General features: G+C 40.6%; 1 protein-coding gene across 1 annotated transcript; it reads left to right on the top strand.

The window, feature by feature from the left end:
• The first annotated feature begins 55 nt into the window (after positions 1–55).
• On the top strand, positions 56–11851 carry LOC119742992 (McKusick-Kaufman/Bardet-Biedl syndromes putative chaperonin-like). The gene is made up of 7 exons (XM_038219287.1): positions 56–146; positions 3227–3451; positions 4609–4819; positions 6156–7164; positions 8090–8268; positions 9423–9533; positions 10595–11851. The coding sequence occupies exons 4-7, from the start codon at positions 6156–6158 to the stop codon at positions 11114–11116; spliced, it is 1821 nt and encodes a 606-aa protein (XP_038075215.1). The 5' UTR covers positions 56–146; positions 3227–3451; positions 4609–4819; the 3' UTR covers positions 11117–11851.
• Positions 11852–14251: the final 2400 nt, after the last annotated feature.

The following is a 14251-nucleotide window of genomic DNA, read 5'->3' as shown; positions in this document are numbered from 1 at the left end:
AAATCTCTGGTCAAGAAAATGAAACTCCGCGCCCCAGTGGACTTTTTAGTCAGAGGCCAAAAATGTTTTTTTTATGCAGCCTCATATTAAGTCGTGCATGACATGAACAAGGTACCAGACTGTCTGTTACATCATTTCGTAGGCAGGTAAGAAATGTTGATTGGTCATTTGTGTCGTTAGAAAAGTTCTGTTTTGAATGCCTTTTGCCATATTGCTCTGTAGAAATTATTAGCATATTATTTTCACCATTTTTGATTGGTCGTTATGTTGAAAAGACGTGAACGTCAGCCCTCGACGTCCATGAATTTACAGCAGTCTATGCCTTCCTCGATCGATCATGCAGAAACAGAATCATGTCATTGTCAATGCAGCCCAGCCAGGCCGACCAACCGGCAACCGGCCTAAGTCATGGCAAATGCACTTCAGAAATCTGTCACTTTGTCAGATTTATCAAAAATCGGCCAAATTCTCCAGAAATACACTATCTACACTATGATAAACACTTAAAATCACATGCAGATTTGTAGTATTGCCTTACTCCTAGAACTATGAGGCTCCACGTAGTGGAGCCTCATAGGTTCAGAAGCCCGCAAAATTGTTGTCAGCACAAAACACTAATTAAGTACAAAAACGTCCATCCCAAGCAGGCCGTTTTTCACAGAACCGCTGCACAGTTTGCCCCTAAACTCCATACAATACCTCATGACATACTCACGTTATGTGCACCCAACAAACATCGGTGGATTCTGTCTGTTTTTCGGCAAAAATGATGAAAAATATGCCCTTTCTGCACTGAGCCAACCTAACACTTGAAACGAGCACGCGTGCAGAATGATCGCAGTCATTTTCGGTTCGATCGCTCGGAGCGCGCCGCGGGGGGTACGTATTTGCACTTGTACGCATGGGCATACTATCGTTCCGCTCACTGATTTCTATATAAAGACTGGATAGCTAATAAAGAGCTGCACAATGTACGAATTTGACGCCATATTGGTGAGACCGGCTGGTGATCTACAAAGGACAAGTTGCCGTCTTTATAGACAGCATGATTTCTTTTGTAACGTCGCGGCTCACTTGACTTATATTTTGGCCACCACCACTGACCAACTGACCAAGGTTTACTACAATTTTTCTAACGTAGTGGTTACTTTTATAATGCCGCAAATCACTTTTTTGGCGTTTTTGAAAAAATAATCACTACGGAAATGTGTTCCTTTTAGAACATCATAATATGTGTACGTGACCAAAATGCGCGTCAACTGTTGATACAACGCGCGCGTATTTACGCGTAGAACGTTCGTATTATGCGCGGCCATCTTCGTGAGACCGGGGGCGAATTGGTCAATATGCAAAGTCTACTGTGTGAATGTTGTATGCATATCCGCTATCCAGTCTTTATATAGAGATCAGTGGTTCCGCTCCTACACCATACCCCCCGCGGCGCGCTCCGAGCGATCGAACCGAAAATGACTGCGATCATTCTGCACGCGTGCTCGTTTCAAGTGTTAGGTTGGCTCAGTGCAGAAAGGGCATATTTTTCATCATTTTTGCCGAAAAACAGACAGAATCCACCGATGTTTGTTGGGTGCACATAACGTGAGTATCTCATGAGGTATTGTATGGAGTTTAGGGGCAAACTGTGCAGCGGTTCTGTGAAAAACGGCCTGCTTGGGATGGACGTTTTTGTACTTAATTAGTGTTTTGTGCTGACAACAATTTTGCGGGCTTCTGAACCTATGAGGCTCCACTACGTGGAGCCTCATAGTTCTAGGAGTAGTATTGCCTTAATTAAGGTTCAAATTACATTATAAACAATCTAATCTATAGTCACATAAAGATGTTGTTATGTTATGCAATTGCGAAAAAATTCAGGCAAAATGTGGTTGCTTCATGACGAATTCCGGTGGTTCTAGCCCAGCCAACTTGTCCCAGAAAAGAAATGTTGCAACCTGACGCCACTTCTGTGGTTGTGTACAAAGTCTGTGGAGAGTCAAGAAAATTGTCTAAGTATTTCCTAACAAAATTGGAAATGTTTCTCCACTCCCAATTAATTTCATGTGTAATCCTAATTTTTGCAATGACTGACCATCATTGAGATGATATATGACGAAAAAGTGGCATCAGGTTGCAACATTGTTTCCCCTGTCCCATAATGCAAGGGTTTGTTTGAAAAGATTGAAATTTAAGCTTTTTTAAACAAATGTATCATCTTTTTTCAAATTTGCTATGTTTTTCTGTCAAATAACCGTTTTTGCATTTCTGCCAAAAATCTGCCCAAAAAATCCATTCTGTCAAATTTTCAGTAAAACTTGTTTTTTAACAAAACATCTGCCACAGTTAGCCGAAAATCGGCTAAAACGGTCACTGTGCACCATGTGCACTGTAAATGACAATAATGTGCAACTGACAGGGTGACCAGATGAAAATCGCAAAATTCTGCTAGCTGCACTTCAAAATCCTGCTAGATTTAACAAAAATCTGCTAAATCATCCTCACCATTACACGAAAAACTTTATAAACAAGTTATACTCGCATGCAGATGTTATAACCAGATATGCCTAACATTTCCTCAAAAAAAAATCCCAATTTTAAAACAAAATTGTCACGTGACCAGCGAATGTAAAATCAAGAAATTGTCGCCTCTGGTTATGTGATGCAAAAATCGACACAGTACGGCATGAGCTAATTATACCTGAAGTTTCAAAATGTTTAAGGATATAGTCCATTATTTTTAAATTTGTGCATTTTGTTCGTTGGAAGCAACAAAAGTGCTCAAAATCTAAAGAAGGGTACTGAACAACTAACCTGATGAAGTTTCAGCTCAGCTTCAGCTTTATATTCCGAGAAAAACAGCATTCTAGGATCTCAATTTCAAATCAAAAGTTGCTGAATCGTGTTTTGAATTGGGATTGAATTCAGCGTCCGAGACACGTTCTCACTGAGCCCATTGCAGCTACGCGATGTCGCGCACTGATCCGACGAATTATAGCAACCGCGCGTGCGTGTGCATCCTGCCAGTGCTTGCGCGCTTAGCCGAGAGAGACAAGTGGGGGAGAAGTGGCTTGCCCAAGGACACAACATACGGCCAGCAGCTGAATTTGAACCCATGACCCTCTGAGTCATGAGCCCTACATTGTATTGGTATTATGCATTTGTCCTGTACGCTGCGTTACTCCTACGCTGTAAGTTCATCTCAATAATTAATACTTTTTATCCATTCCCACAGAAAACCATCTGCCATCGTTCAGAATGAGCTTCTTCAGTCGTTACAGGGTGCTAATAGTCGGAGTTGTTGGCCTTGCCATAATTCATGCTGGCTGGTACCACATAGCCAGCAGTCCAACATTCAACCCCACCCAAAAACCCTTGGACATCACTCCTGCTTACTACAAGAGCAAACGTGCTAAGCAAACTGGTCAGGCAGCCGAGGCTAAGTAACATCGCATCCAAGGTAGGGCTGTGACTTCATATTTTATTTAGAAAAATAATTAAATAGAATTGGCCAAAGAAATTGACTGGTGCGGAGTTTGAACCTGCGACCGCCGGAATACCGTACCGGCGCTGTACCAACTGAGCTACTTCGCTCTATATTAGTGGTTCTCCATTTTATCATTGTCAAAAACCTGTGTATGCCATGTGTAGCCACGGATCATGCCCATAGTCACGATGCCAGCAACATTAACAATGCTGCAAACCTGGGAAATAGCAAACAGGGATCACTCAGAGAGGATGGCTTTTTATTACAATATTTACATGATTCTACTTTTTACCTAAATTAACAACAAGATACCAAAAATGTACATGCACATAATTAAAGTCCATATGGTGCAGTTGACCATCGCTATATCAAACACCACTATACTGAACATTTGGGCTATGACAACCATCCTTTTTGGCTTCCAAATTATATGCAAAAGTACATCAAGCATAATTGGCTTCCGAAAATCACAATAACGAATGCCCATTATACTGAACAATATTTTGTGGACCCCATCTTGTTCATTATAGTGTAGTCGAAACTATTATTATTGTAATCAACCATCTGTCGACTGCTCATACACACTCACTTGCACACACATGTTTACGTTACATACGTAGTGTGGACATTCCATTGCTTTCGTGTAGTTAAGAAAAACCAGTGAAAAAAATCATTTTTCTCAAACTGTGAAAACTCTTTCGACCCAATTTTTTTCTATGATTCCCTTTAGTGTTTCTCTTTATTCTGCCACAGATAAACCTAACCCAAAAATGCCTCTAAACCTGTTTTCCAGAAATGGGGAAACACTGTGTGGACTTGCCCAAGTCCACACAACGTCTCCTCTACCTGGTTTATGTGGACCTCTTTTGTTCAGAAGTCCACACAGTGAATATAATGCCTACGCACTACATTGTATGCCCAAAAGATCATTGCTTTAATAGTGACAACCACCGACAAATTATTTTGACATTTGATTCTTCCTTTTGGAGAAAATTTGGTTGCTTTTGCTGATTTAGTCCATGTCTCTGTTCAAGGGCGCTAGTCAGAAGCCTTTATTTGATTGTGAGCATAAAATAGGCTTGCAAGAAAATGAATTAACGTGCACACTTTTTTTTGTAAATTTTCAACAGGTATTTGTACATATTCACCACAAGCATGAAACTACCAGTCTGGGTGGCCAAACACAAGCTGCTGTCGGTGGGCATGGCCTTGCTGACCATTCACTTGACTATCTACACCGTCCAGAAAACGGCCCTCAGCACTTCTAAGACCAGACGCAGCCTGACCGGGCCATCACCGCCTGCTGACAAGGAAGACTAGTCTTACTTACCAGCAGTCAAGGTAAGATTGCTTTACGATATACAGTGCTTAAATATGCAGTTAGTGGTGCATTTATGGGCTGTACGGGTACACGGGTACCCTTTGAAGTAAAACACGGGTACCAGAGTATCCGTAAAAGAAACCCAACCCCAAACTTCAAATCCCGGAAGTTGTCTAAAGAGCATTTACAGTATAAACTGAAACTTTCGCGGGCACATAAACAAAACTTTTGTTTTGGTTTTCCATAAATCCCGGTTTTCATTTCGAAAAGTCCAAAAAAATAGCAATAGACCCTTGTCTGAGAAGAAGTTACTGAGTAATTTGTAAAGTTGGTTACGGATACCTGTTTCCATAATTTGGAACTGGTTCCTGACATCAACGGCAAGTACATGTACTCGGGTACCAGGTTCCAATGCACACCCCTATTTCCAGTGTTGTTAAGGCCATCACAAGTCTGTTTGTCCGGTCACAAGTAAATCACGCATCATATCACAAGTCCAGTCACAAGTAACAGGAGAGAAATATCTTTTGTCACAGTTTATTGGAGAAGCTCAGACTTGTCTTGGAACTGGGTGACTCATGATTGACTTGAAATGAACTTGTGACAAATTCACTCGGGTTAGCTACTCGACCGGAAGTGTCTTTAAAACATCATTTCTTAAAATATAATTGTTTACCAAATTGATGCATGCCAGTAAGCTGTTAATATAATGTTTAGATTAACATTTCCATTGGTTCAAGAGGGCCAGCCAACAGTCCTCATTGTAAATCGATATTAGGTTTTGCCCTTCTCTGACGTAAACACTTTTTACTCAGTGTGTTACTTCCTGAGTAAAAGTTAGAAAAATCGCTTGGGTTGGCCTCAAACTCACAACCTCCTGCTTTCTAGTGCAAACGTCTTACCACTCAACCACCAAGCTATACGTCGGAGAAGGGCAAACTCACTGACTCTCTCTGTTAAATTAGATTTCAATGAGTCTCTCCTTTGCCCATCTTTTTGACTTTTTTCTGGTCCCAAAGGATAAGCCTACAGTCCTCTTTGTGCGTAAGTCACTGAGTGACTGATGGACTGAGGCTGTGTCCGAAACAGGCTTCCAGAGCTGCGGCTACGTCTATTATAAGCGCATCCCCATGCATTTTCAACGGGCGCAGACCTAGACCTAGCTCTAGACAGCTGATTCTGATGCAGCCTATTTCTCACTAGTAAATTAGACTTGCATGAGCCTCACCTTGCCCCAAAAAATTACTCAGATGATAACCTAGACTCCTATTAAATACCAAATGAGCCTGGGACCAGCTTTACTAGTCTTGCCCAGTCTTGTTTAGATTAAATTGTATCTTTTTGGCAACTTTTCAGATGTCTGCTATGTCACCAGGCATCCCTCGCGTACAGCAGCAAAAGACTCTGACAACTGTCCAGAAGCTGTCACATAGTGACGTTGCTCAGGCCCTAGAGACATTCAAGCTGTTGATCCAATCATGTTATGGCCCTGCTGGGCATCTCAAGACAATCCAGAACTCCTGCGGTGGTCAGGTGACCGTTACCTCCACTGCATCCGTACTCGTGAGACAGCTCTCTGTCTCCAGACCCTTCCTGCGACTCATGTTAGCCGCCTTTGAGGGCCACGTGGCTTCCTGCAGCGACTGCGGCCTGTTCTGTGCCCTGCTGATGACAAACCTCATCCAGAGCTGCAGCGAATTAGATCTTCACCCCGTTCTATGCATTGACATCAACGAGCTCATGCTGAAGCTGTGTTTGGACTATCTGAACTCAGATGACTCCTGTCGAGTCGACGTCAACATCGCAGACTCGCAGACAATGATGAGTCTTGTTCGCTCGGTCATCTCCACAAAGCCTGCTTGCGGGCTAAGTTTGAGAGAGACTGACCTTATCTGTAACCTTACTCTTCAGGCTTTCCTCTATGGTCTACCATCCTCAGAGTCGAATATAAGCATCCCGTCATTAAAGTACGTCCTTGTCGAAGGCAGGACTCCGATGAATTCACACATTGTGGAAGGAGTTCTCATCGAATCTCCACAGATTCCACCATACACAAGTAAAGGATTTAACCTTCCTAGGCAAGACGATGGCAGCATCAAGGTAGCCCTCTTCAACACCTCCTTAGCTGGGGGCGGAGAAAGCTTCCCAGATGTTCACCTAGAGACCGGAGAGGGTGTAACCGTTGATAGAGCCTCAGAGAACCACCTCCTTACCCTTGGAAGCTGCCTCGTCCAGCTGAGGGTTGGGCTCTTAGCTTGTCAGAAGGTTGTCCATCCCTGCCTCAAACGCTTCCTGAGAAGCCACGGTGTCTTGACAATAGACAGGTTGTCCCTTGTCCACATTGATGCTGTGCAGATGGTCACAGGTACGGAGCAAACTCTGTTCTCGTCCATTTTTTCCATCTGAATTTTCTTAATTCATTATAAATTCTAAAAACAAAAATGGATCCCAGCAAATTTCAGCAGCTTCTTTTATAACCAAAACAGAGCTGTTGGTTTTTTTTAACAAAGGATTTTTGCAATATTTTGGACTCTAATTGTTTGGATAATGTAGGATTTTTCTTGGATGTAGAAGAAACTAAGTTACCCCTTTGATGAGTTTGATTTTGTGATCTTTAGCCAGGCATGATGTGTTTCTTACCCTGACTTCTTGGTACCATGTCATTTAAGCTGCTAAGCAAACAAACAAGTTGTCCTTGCAGTCAAAATCAATCAAGTGACTGTTTTCAACCCTTAAGAATTCCCAGCCCACACAAAGCAGGATTGACTGGCTTGGACTGATTAAGTAACCTGATACAGCTGTGCTTTGACTCCAGAGAGTGATAAAACAGCTGTGACCACAACTTGCCTGCTTTGTCTGTTTACCCAGTTTGACTAGATACAGTGCTTGCTGGACATACATATGTATGATCTGACTGCTGGTGACTAGCCTTTGTTAAAAGTATAGCAGGGGAAGTGGAAGTGAATTTTGCCCGACTGACTGCTTAAATAGCAGGAGGGTTAACACCTGACATCTGAATGGCTCTGCTAACAGCAATTCTGCACTCAAGATCCCCATGGGTTCCATGCACGAACAAGAGAGGGCGCTAATTTACCACTTTTGAGAGAACCAGTCTTTTCATGCATCTGGTCTACACAGTGGACCGGTTTTAGCCGGTTCATTGGTGTTACGGGATAATCCTGTATGAGCACTCTCTGGCTCACAAGTGACAGGTCAGTCAGGAAATCAGTCATTCAGTGAGATAGATACAAAGAGGACCTTATTATCATCATCGTTATTTATTCCTTTAGGAGCCAGACCACTAGGAGCTGTACAGTCAACCATTCCAGAAGATGCCCTCGGTGTTATAGGGAATCTGACCCACCTTGTGTTGTATGGCAAGAGTTACATGCATCTACAGAACCGCTGCCGTCCAGTGTGCACCTATGTCCTGTGTAACCGCACAGAATCGGCCTTGGAGGAGTTAAAGGTTGGTCATGGTTTGTTAAATTCGCTGGGGTGAAATAAGACACAAAGGGTCGTACAAAATGAAAAAGCATTATCAATTGTGTGCCTTCATACATAGAGTGATAAGCTCTGTCACTAATAAAGAATTAACTTTTATTGACTTATCATGTCCATTTTTGTTCAGACAAATATATTCAATAGATAACGTCTGATTTACAATTGTAATTTTACCCTCTGTGAGAATCCCCCCACCCCATTCCCCCACCCCATTCCCCCACCCCCATTCCCCCATCCCATTCCCCACCCCCATCCCCCACCCCCGATCTCAAAGGTGCAATGACCAGTTGCTGTGACCATAGACTGCTATTATGAATATTAATATTCAATGATATTGGATAATCATAATAATAAAAACTCCATGCTTCCATCTGTGAATGAGTAAGAATGAGTGTGTTTCTCCTGCACATAGTCAATAGAATAACAGACAGTTTTTGGTTCCCACTCCCAAATTTGAAATTTTGCCCGAATGCTATGTCACTTTCCTTTTTTAAATAAAGGAAATAATGCAAAACATCAGTCTTAAAACTCATAAAGGCTCTGCGTGCTTTAAAAAAAAATATTTACGGTGATGATATCAGTAGAAGAAAAAAATTTCTTCTGATTTTTCCGAACTTCCCATCCAGCTCACAGTCATGCCAACAAAAAGTGACAAGTGAGGTACTGCCTGCAATGCCCTCCACAATGATTGGGTATGCGTTGCAGGATTCCATGACCACAGGGCATTTACAAAAACACTCCAGAGCTGTAATGTTGAAAAATAGGGTGGGAACTCTCTGATCAGTCGAATGGCCAGGCTATTCATTAACCAAAAAGACTGCTAACGAGTGAATGCAATTACAACAGCAAATTGGGGATGTTCCAGTTATTTTCTTTAGTTTGTGTCACAAAAAAAGTGGGAGACTTAATTTTTTTAAGGTTAGTTACTCAAATTTGGTTTTCAAAATCATAACTGAAGAATGGAATTAAAACCAACTTTGAAAAAAAAATCTGGATTTTAATCCCACCTTGTAGTTCTCATTTACCACCTAGTCTGGTGTTTCATGTTCCACAAGAAATTGTCAACCAATGGATCTGAATCTTCACCACTGATACCGTGGCTGATTTCTGTTTGTGTAGATTGCCTGCAGTGCTGCCCACCATGTCCTTGCAATGACCCTGTCTCGTCCCTTGGCCCTGCCTGGGGCTGGCTGCTGTGAGGCCTGTCTGGCTGCTCACCTCAAACAACAGGTGAAGTCAGCTCGTCTTTATTGCCTCTTTTCACTTCCTTGCTCTTTATTTTGGAACACCAAAAGTATGACTGCCTGTATAGGCCTAGGGTATAAACGATTTCATTGATGATCATGATATGAGAATGCATGCTTTATTGTTTTGCCATGGAAATGTGTATCTGATACATGACTATGATTAAACATAGACTATTTCACGCATTAGACATCCCAACTTGTGGAGAACACATCTTGTTATTGTGGACAAAACTAAAATCGTGTAAATAAATGCACTGGTCTCAAAAATCAAGTGAGAATATAAATAAGAAGCCTGTGGTATTTTTACAGAAACAGGTACACATATATGAAGATGTAAATTGGACTTCTTTCAATAATGTTGTTTATCAGTGCCGTGGTCAAGTAACAAGAAAGCAAAAGAATAAGTACATGTATCAAGCTCGATCAGATCTCAGAAGCTGTTGACCAATGAATTCATGCTTGTTCATGCATGAGTCGCATGATTGTGCCATGTAATTTCAGGAAGGAGTAATGTTTTAAGTTAAAAAAAATTAGGTTTTGATCCGAGTGACCCCATGATGACCTTTGACCCCAGTTTGGTAATGTGACATGCTTGGGCTGGGATACTGATACTTTTGACAAAGTTTGGTTGAAATCGGTCAAAATATGTAGGAGCAATAGATAATGTCAACGTGTGTTACTAATTTACTAACTAACGGGTGACATGATGTACCAGGAAGTGACGTACATTTGTGGACTTTGTGCACACTATACATCACTTCGTGGTGTGTCCGACGATTTAATGAGTTGCTATCCAGCAGCTAAAAAGAAAAAGCCATTTATGCAAGTTTATGACAAATCATAAGAGAACATGTGTGCATTCAAATTTCAGCTTGTATTGGACTGAAGCAGAAAAATGAAACTTTTTCCTGAGCATTTTTGAAAAAAAATAGGCCTAATCTTTATATTAAGCATTAAAAAAAATATACCTTTAGTCAAAGGAAAAAAAATGGTCGAATAAGTTTCATGCTAAGAAGATATTAATCTTTTTTGTCTTGATTGCAGATAAAAGCCAAAGAGTCAGACATCTTAGATGATCTTGGATGTTCCAGATTGCAATTCAAGATGGCAGCTGACAACTTCATCCACTGCATTGAGTCGGTAGCGAGGGCCCTGGAACATGGACAAAACAGCCAAGTCACTGACGATGTCCATCACCACAGGTGGCTCCTCCCACTCAGTCAGACTAGCCCATCTGATTGGCTAGGACAGTGTGCATGTGGAATGAAGTCCTTTCAGGCAGGCAGCGATTGGCTGCTGTTGGGCTGCAGACAACAGACCAGTGACGTGAACCACCAATCGGGTGACCTGATACAAAACAGAACTCTGGACAAGCAGCCCAAACAAAAGGAGCTAGGAAAACTGCAAAGCAATGACACGCATTCACCAAATACTCCTGTTGCTGGCAAAAGCACACCTTTGGTTTTAGACTCCTTTGTTGCAAAGCTCAATGCATTACATGTTGCTGTAGACACAGCCAATGTCATTCTTAGGATTCATCAGACTATACAGGATAGTAACTCATGATACTACGATTGTGTTTGTCGTCTTTTTTTGCTCTAAACCAAAGATGTTCAGCAAAGAGTATGGGTTGCTTGTAGTTGTCTTGTGTACATTTAATGCAAGAAATGGGAAAGAAGTGATTTAAACATTAGGCAAGACTTACAAGGCTTCGGTCTTAAAATACCCACGGATTCGATCAGGATTTCATGTTAATTGGTTATTCTGGAAATCAACCCTCAAATTTTTAAGTTAGATGTTGAAGTTTCAACTGAATTGGTAGTGATTTCTGAGCTTGTCAAGAAAATCTAGAGTGAAAACTCCTGCATAATTTTGTCTTGTTATTATCGTGCAATCTTTAGGATTTCACTGATAACAAGCTGATCATGGCCTTAGATTTAGTACCCAATTAACAGCAATCTCTGTATCACAGGAAGTACCAAACATGAACCTCAAATTCATTCTTTTCAATAATCATAATTATTGTTGACAAATCTGGAGCCATATTGAGTTTGAAACCTGACTAATTAAAAAAAACAATTGGCATTTTCTTATTCAAAAATATCCACCAATTGACAAAAAAATTGACATGCATTTGTGAAATTGTTTGCCGGTAAGGGGGAAGCACTAAAGCATGGTAATGAAAGTATGTTTCAAATTATTGTGAAAGTTCCTCTTGGTTTTAAAACCATAATGATTGCTTACATATTAAGCAGAATATTGGATGTTGCACCCCAGGGTTCAATACCTACAAAATGAATTGCAATTAAAAGTGTATTAAAGATCTTGTGAATCCCCATTTCATCACATTAAGTCTTTTTTAGAGATATTTGTTTTCGATTGTGTGTCAATTATGCAGTATACATTGTGTAATATTTCAGTTATATGAAGAATAAAAATAAAGATTTACATAAAAAAAATAAACAATTTACATGTAGCTCATAGCATTTGTGTTTATTTGAATCAAATTCGTCAAAAGTGCTACCTCTCAACCACAAATACGACTACCAAGGGCGGATGGGGGGGGGATTCCCCCCAAAAAAAAAAAAACCATTTATTTTTTAAGTGGCGTCGCAATAAAGGCAGGCACTGCGTACACATCTTTTCCATAAGAAAAATTTGGTTAAAGTGGTCAGAAATTGCCTCAGATCGCACCACAGAGCATCTAGAAGCCAAAAACATTTCTGGCCCCGAACCCCACGCCGTAATTGTTTGGACCCATATGTGTTTTTTTTCTTCAGACAATGAGTTCCAATGTTAGAATTTTAGACGTGTTTATATTCCTGAATTTGCAGATGCCACTACATGTACATTTATCACATTTAGTGCATGTTACTCAGGCCAGTACACAACTTATGTTGAACGAATGACTTTAACAAGCTGTTTCTTTGGCCCTCGAACCGAAACATGCTGCACCTTTTTATATCAAACAAAATGTTCATATGCTAAAAAGTAGGATCTTCCATTTGCTACCCAATCAAAAATCCTTTTGTGAGGGGAAAGCTCAAATCTGCTGGATAAATTCCAAAATGTATATTCCTGTGCCCGCTAATGAGGCGCCATCTGGGACAAAAACACTCTATGTGTTCATGAAAATAACAATGATTAACTCTGCGCGTGGTGTACGTTAATGAACCACAAACCACTCATTAGCATTTGCTTCGAAAAGAACTGAATTGGTGCGCATAACTAAAGTGTGTATGACTACATTTTTACAAAGGCTCAAAAGTACAGTGAGATGGGTCGTGATTTTGCAAACAATTCGACTGAATAGCCCTCTGCATGAACCCACAAAGACCATCCCATGTTAAACTGATGCGGGTCTACGTATGCGAAGAAGAACAAGTCTTTGTCCATCTGTTTAAATATTAGCGCAAGAAGGCGTTATTGTAATCCGGGCTTCGAATTTGAAACACTGAGAAATCCTAAAGATAAACGTTTCTCATGCTTAGGACAAGTTGAAACTTGCAGCATATCGGACTTCGGAGGTGAATTAAGTCAGTCAAGTCACTATTTTTTTCCACATCTTTGGCAAGTTGAAAATATGAACCAATCTGATTTGATTTTTAAGTGATTTGATTTTCAAGTGAATCACTCTGTACACGTGTTGTTAAAATCTCTGATCAGTTGAAGTCGAAGTTTAATAACAAGTTGTCCCTTGTTTAGATGGTTTTTGAAGCTTTGTCTTGCAACAGTGGAAAGCTGGGAGCGCTTTCCGACAGATTCTGAAAATAAATCATCAGGGTTACTCGGATGGGACTCGAACCCGCAAGCTCTAGGGGAAAAAATGAGTAAGTTCAATCACCCAGAAGCAAATTTACAATAGGCAAGCCATGATATATACCGCTGGTTTCAGAGCGCACAATTCTATTTAATTGATCTAGAATGGCTAACAAATTCGTAGAGTTAGTTGAAGTTGTAACACGATAGAAACGAGTAACCAGTGTAATTCACAAGTGGCAGTCAGTCAGTCAGTCTATCGGATACAAAGATGACTAGGCCTATATACACGTTTTTCGCGAGTCGGCCATATTGAATTGAAAGCCAGGTTAATTCTTCATTTTTGAAACTTGCAAGTAGAAATGAAAGTAACGAAATAAAGTTGAATACTAATTAATACCAGTCTGCTCTGATGAATAAGTTTTTAAAAATTGATTAAAACATATCTTAATGTTTTAAGCCACATTTACAAAAAAAAATTGAAAGTGGCTTGGAACGCACACCAATTATAAAAAAAAAAGTCTGGCACCATCCCATTCAACAGTTTGCAGTTTATAAAATATATTCAGGGAACACGATCGAAAACGGCTTCCTCGTGAGAAGATATGGGAGCAGCCAAAAAAGTCAAGTCATGGCACCTTTCTCCTTAAAGGGAAAATACAACACTTGCAAACATCGAAAAATAAAATGACCAAGTTTTTACGAAATACCTTACAGGATGTCGGTAAATGACAGTCTAAAGCATCCTGTAAAATTATGGCACCTGGTTTGAAGTCATTTTCAAGAAAATTATTTTTTGTTTACATTTCCAACGGTGGTCGGCCGATCACCGTAGGAAAAACCTAACTTTTTTTTGACTACTGCTCCAAATTTACCATTTTTTTCAGTCCAATTTTGTTTGCTAATTGGTTTTATGTTCATGAATGGGTGCAGGTCAGCTAG

This window comes from Patiria miniata, unplaced genomic scaffold (genome assembly GCF_015706575.1).
Source record: "Patiria miniata isolate m_02_andy unplaced genomic scaffold, ASM1570657v1 HiC_scaffold_6, whole genome shotgun sequence".
NCBI classification, from domain to species: Eukaryota; Metazoa; Echinodermata; class Asteroidea; order Valvatida; family Asterinidae; genus Patiria; species Patiria miniata.
Note: the sequence above shows the minus strand (reverse complement) of the source record. Positions and strands in the feature narration are given on the sequence as shown.

Coding starts and splice junctions, on each gene's coding strand:
- LOC119742992 (XM_038219287.1), top strand. CDS start 6,156: ATGTCTGCTATGTCACCAGGCATCCCTCGCGTACAGCAGCAAAAGACT. Junction 8,269..9,422: donor CGGCCTTGGAGGAGTTAAAG/GTTGGTCATGGT, acceptor CTGTTTGTGTAG/ATTGCCTGCAGTGCTGCCCA. Junction 9,534..10,594: donor CTGCTCACCTCAAACAACAG/GTGAAGTCAGCT, acceptor TCTTGATTGCAG/ATAAAAGCCAAAGAGTCAGA.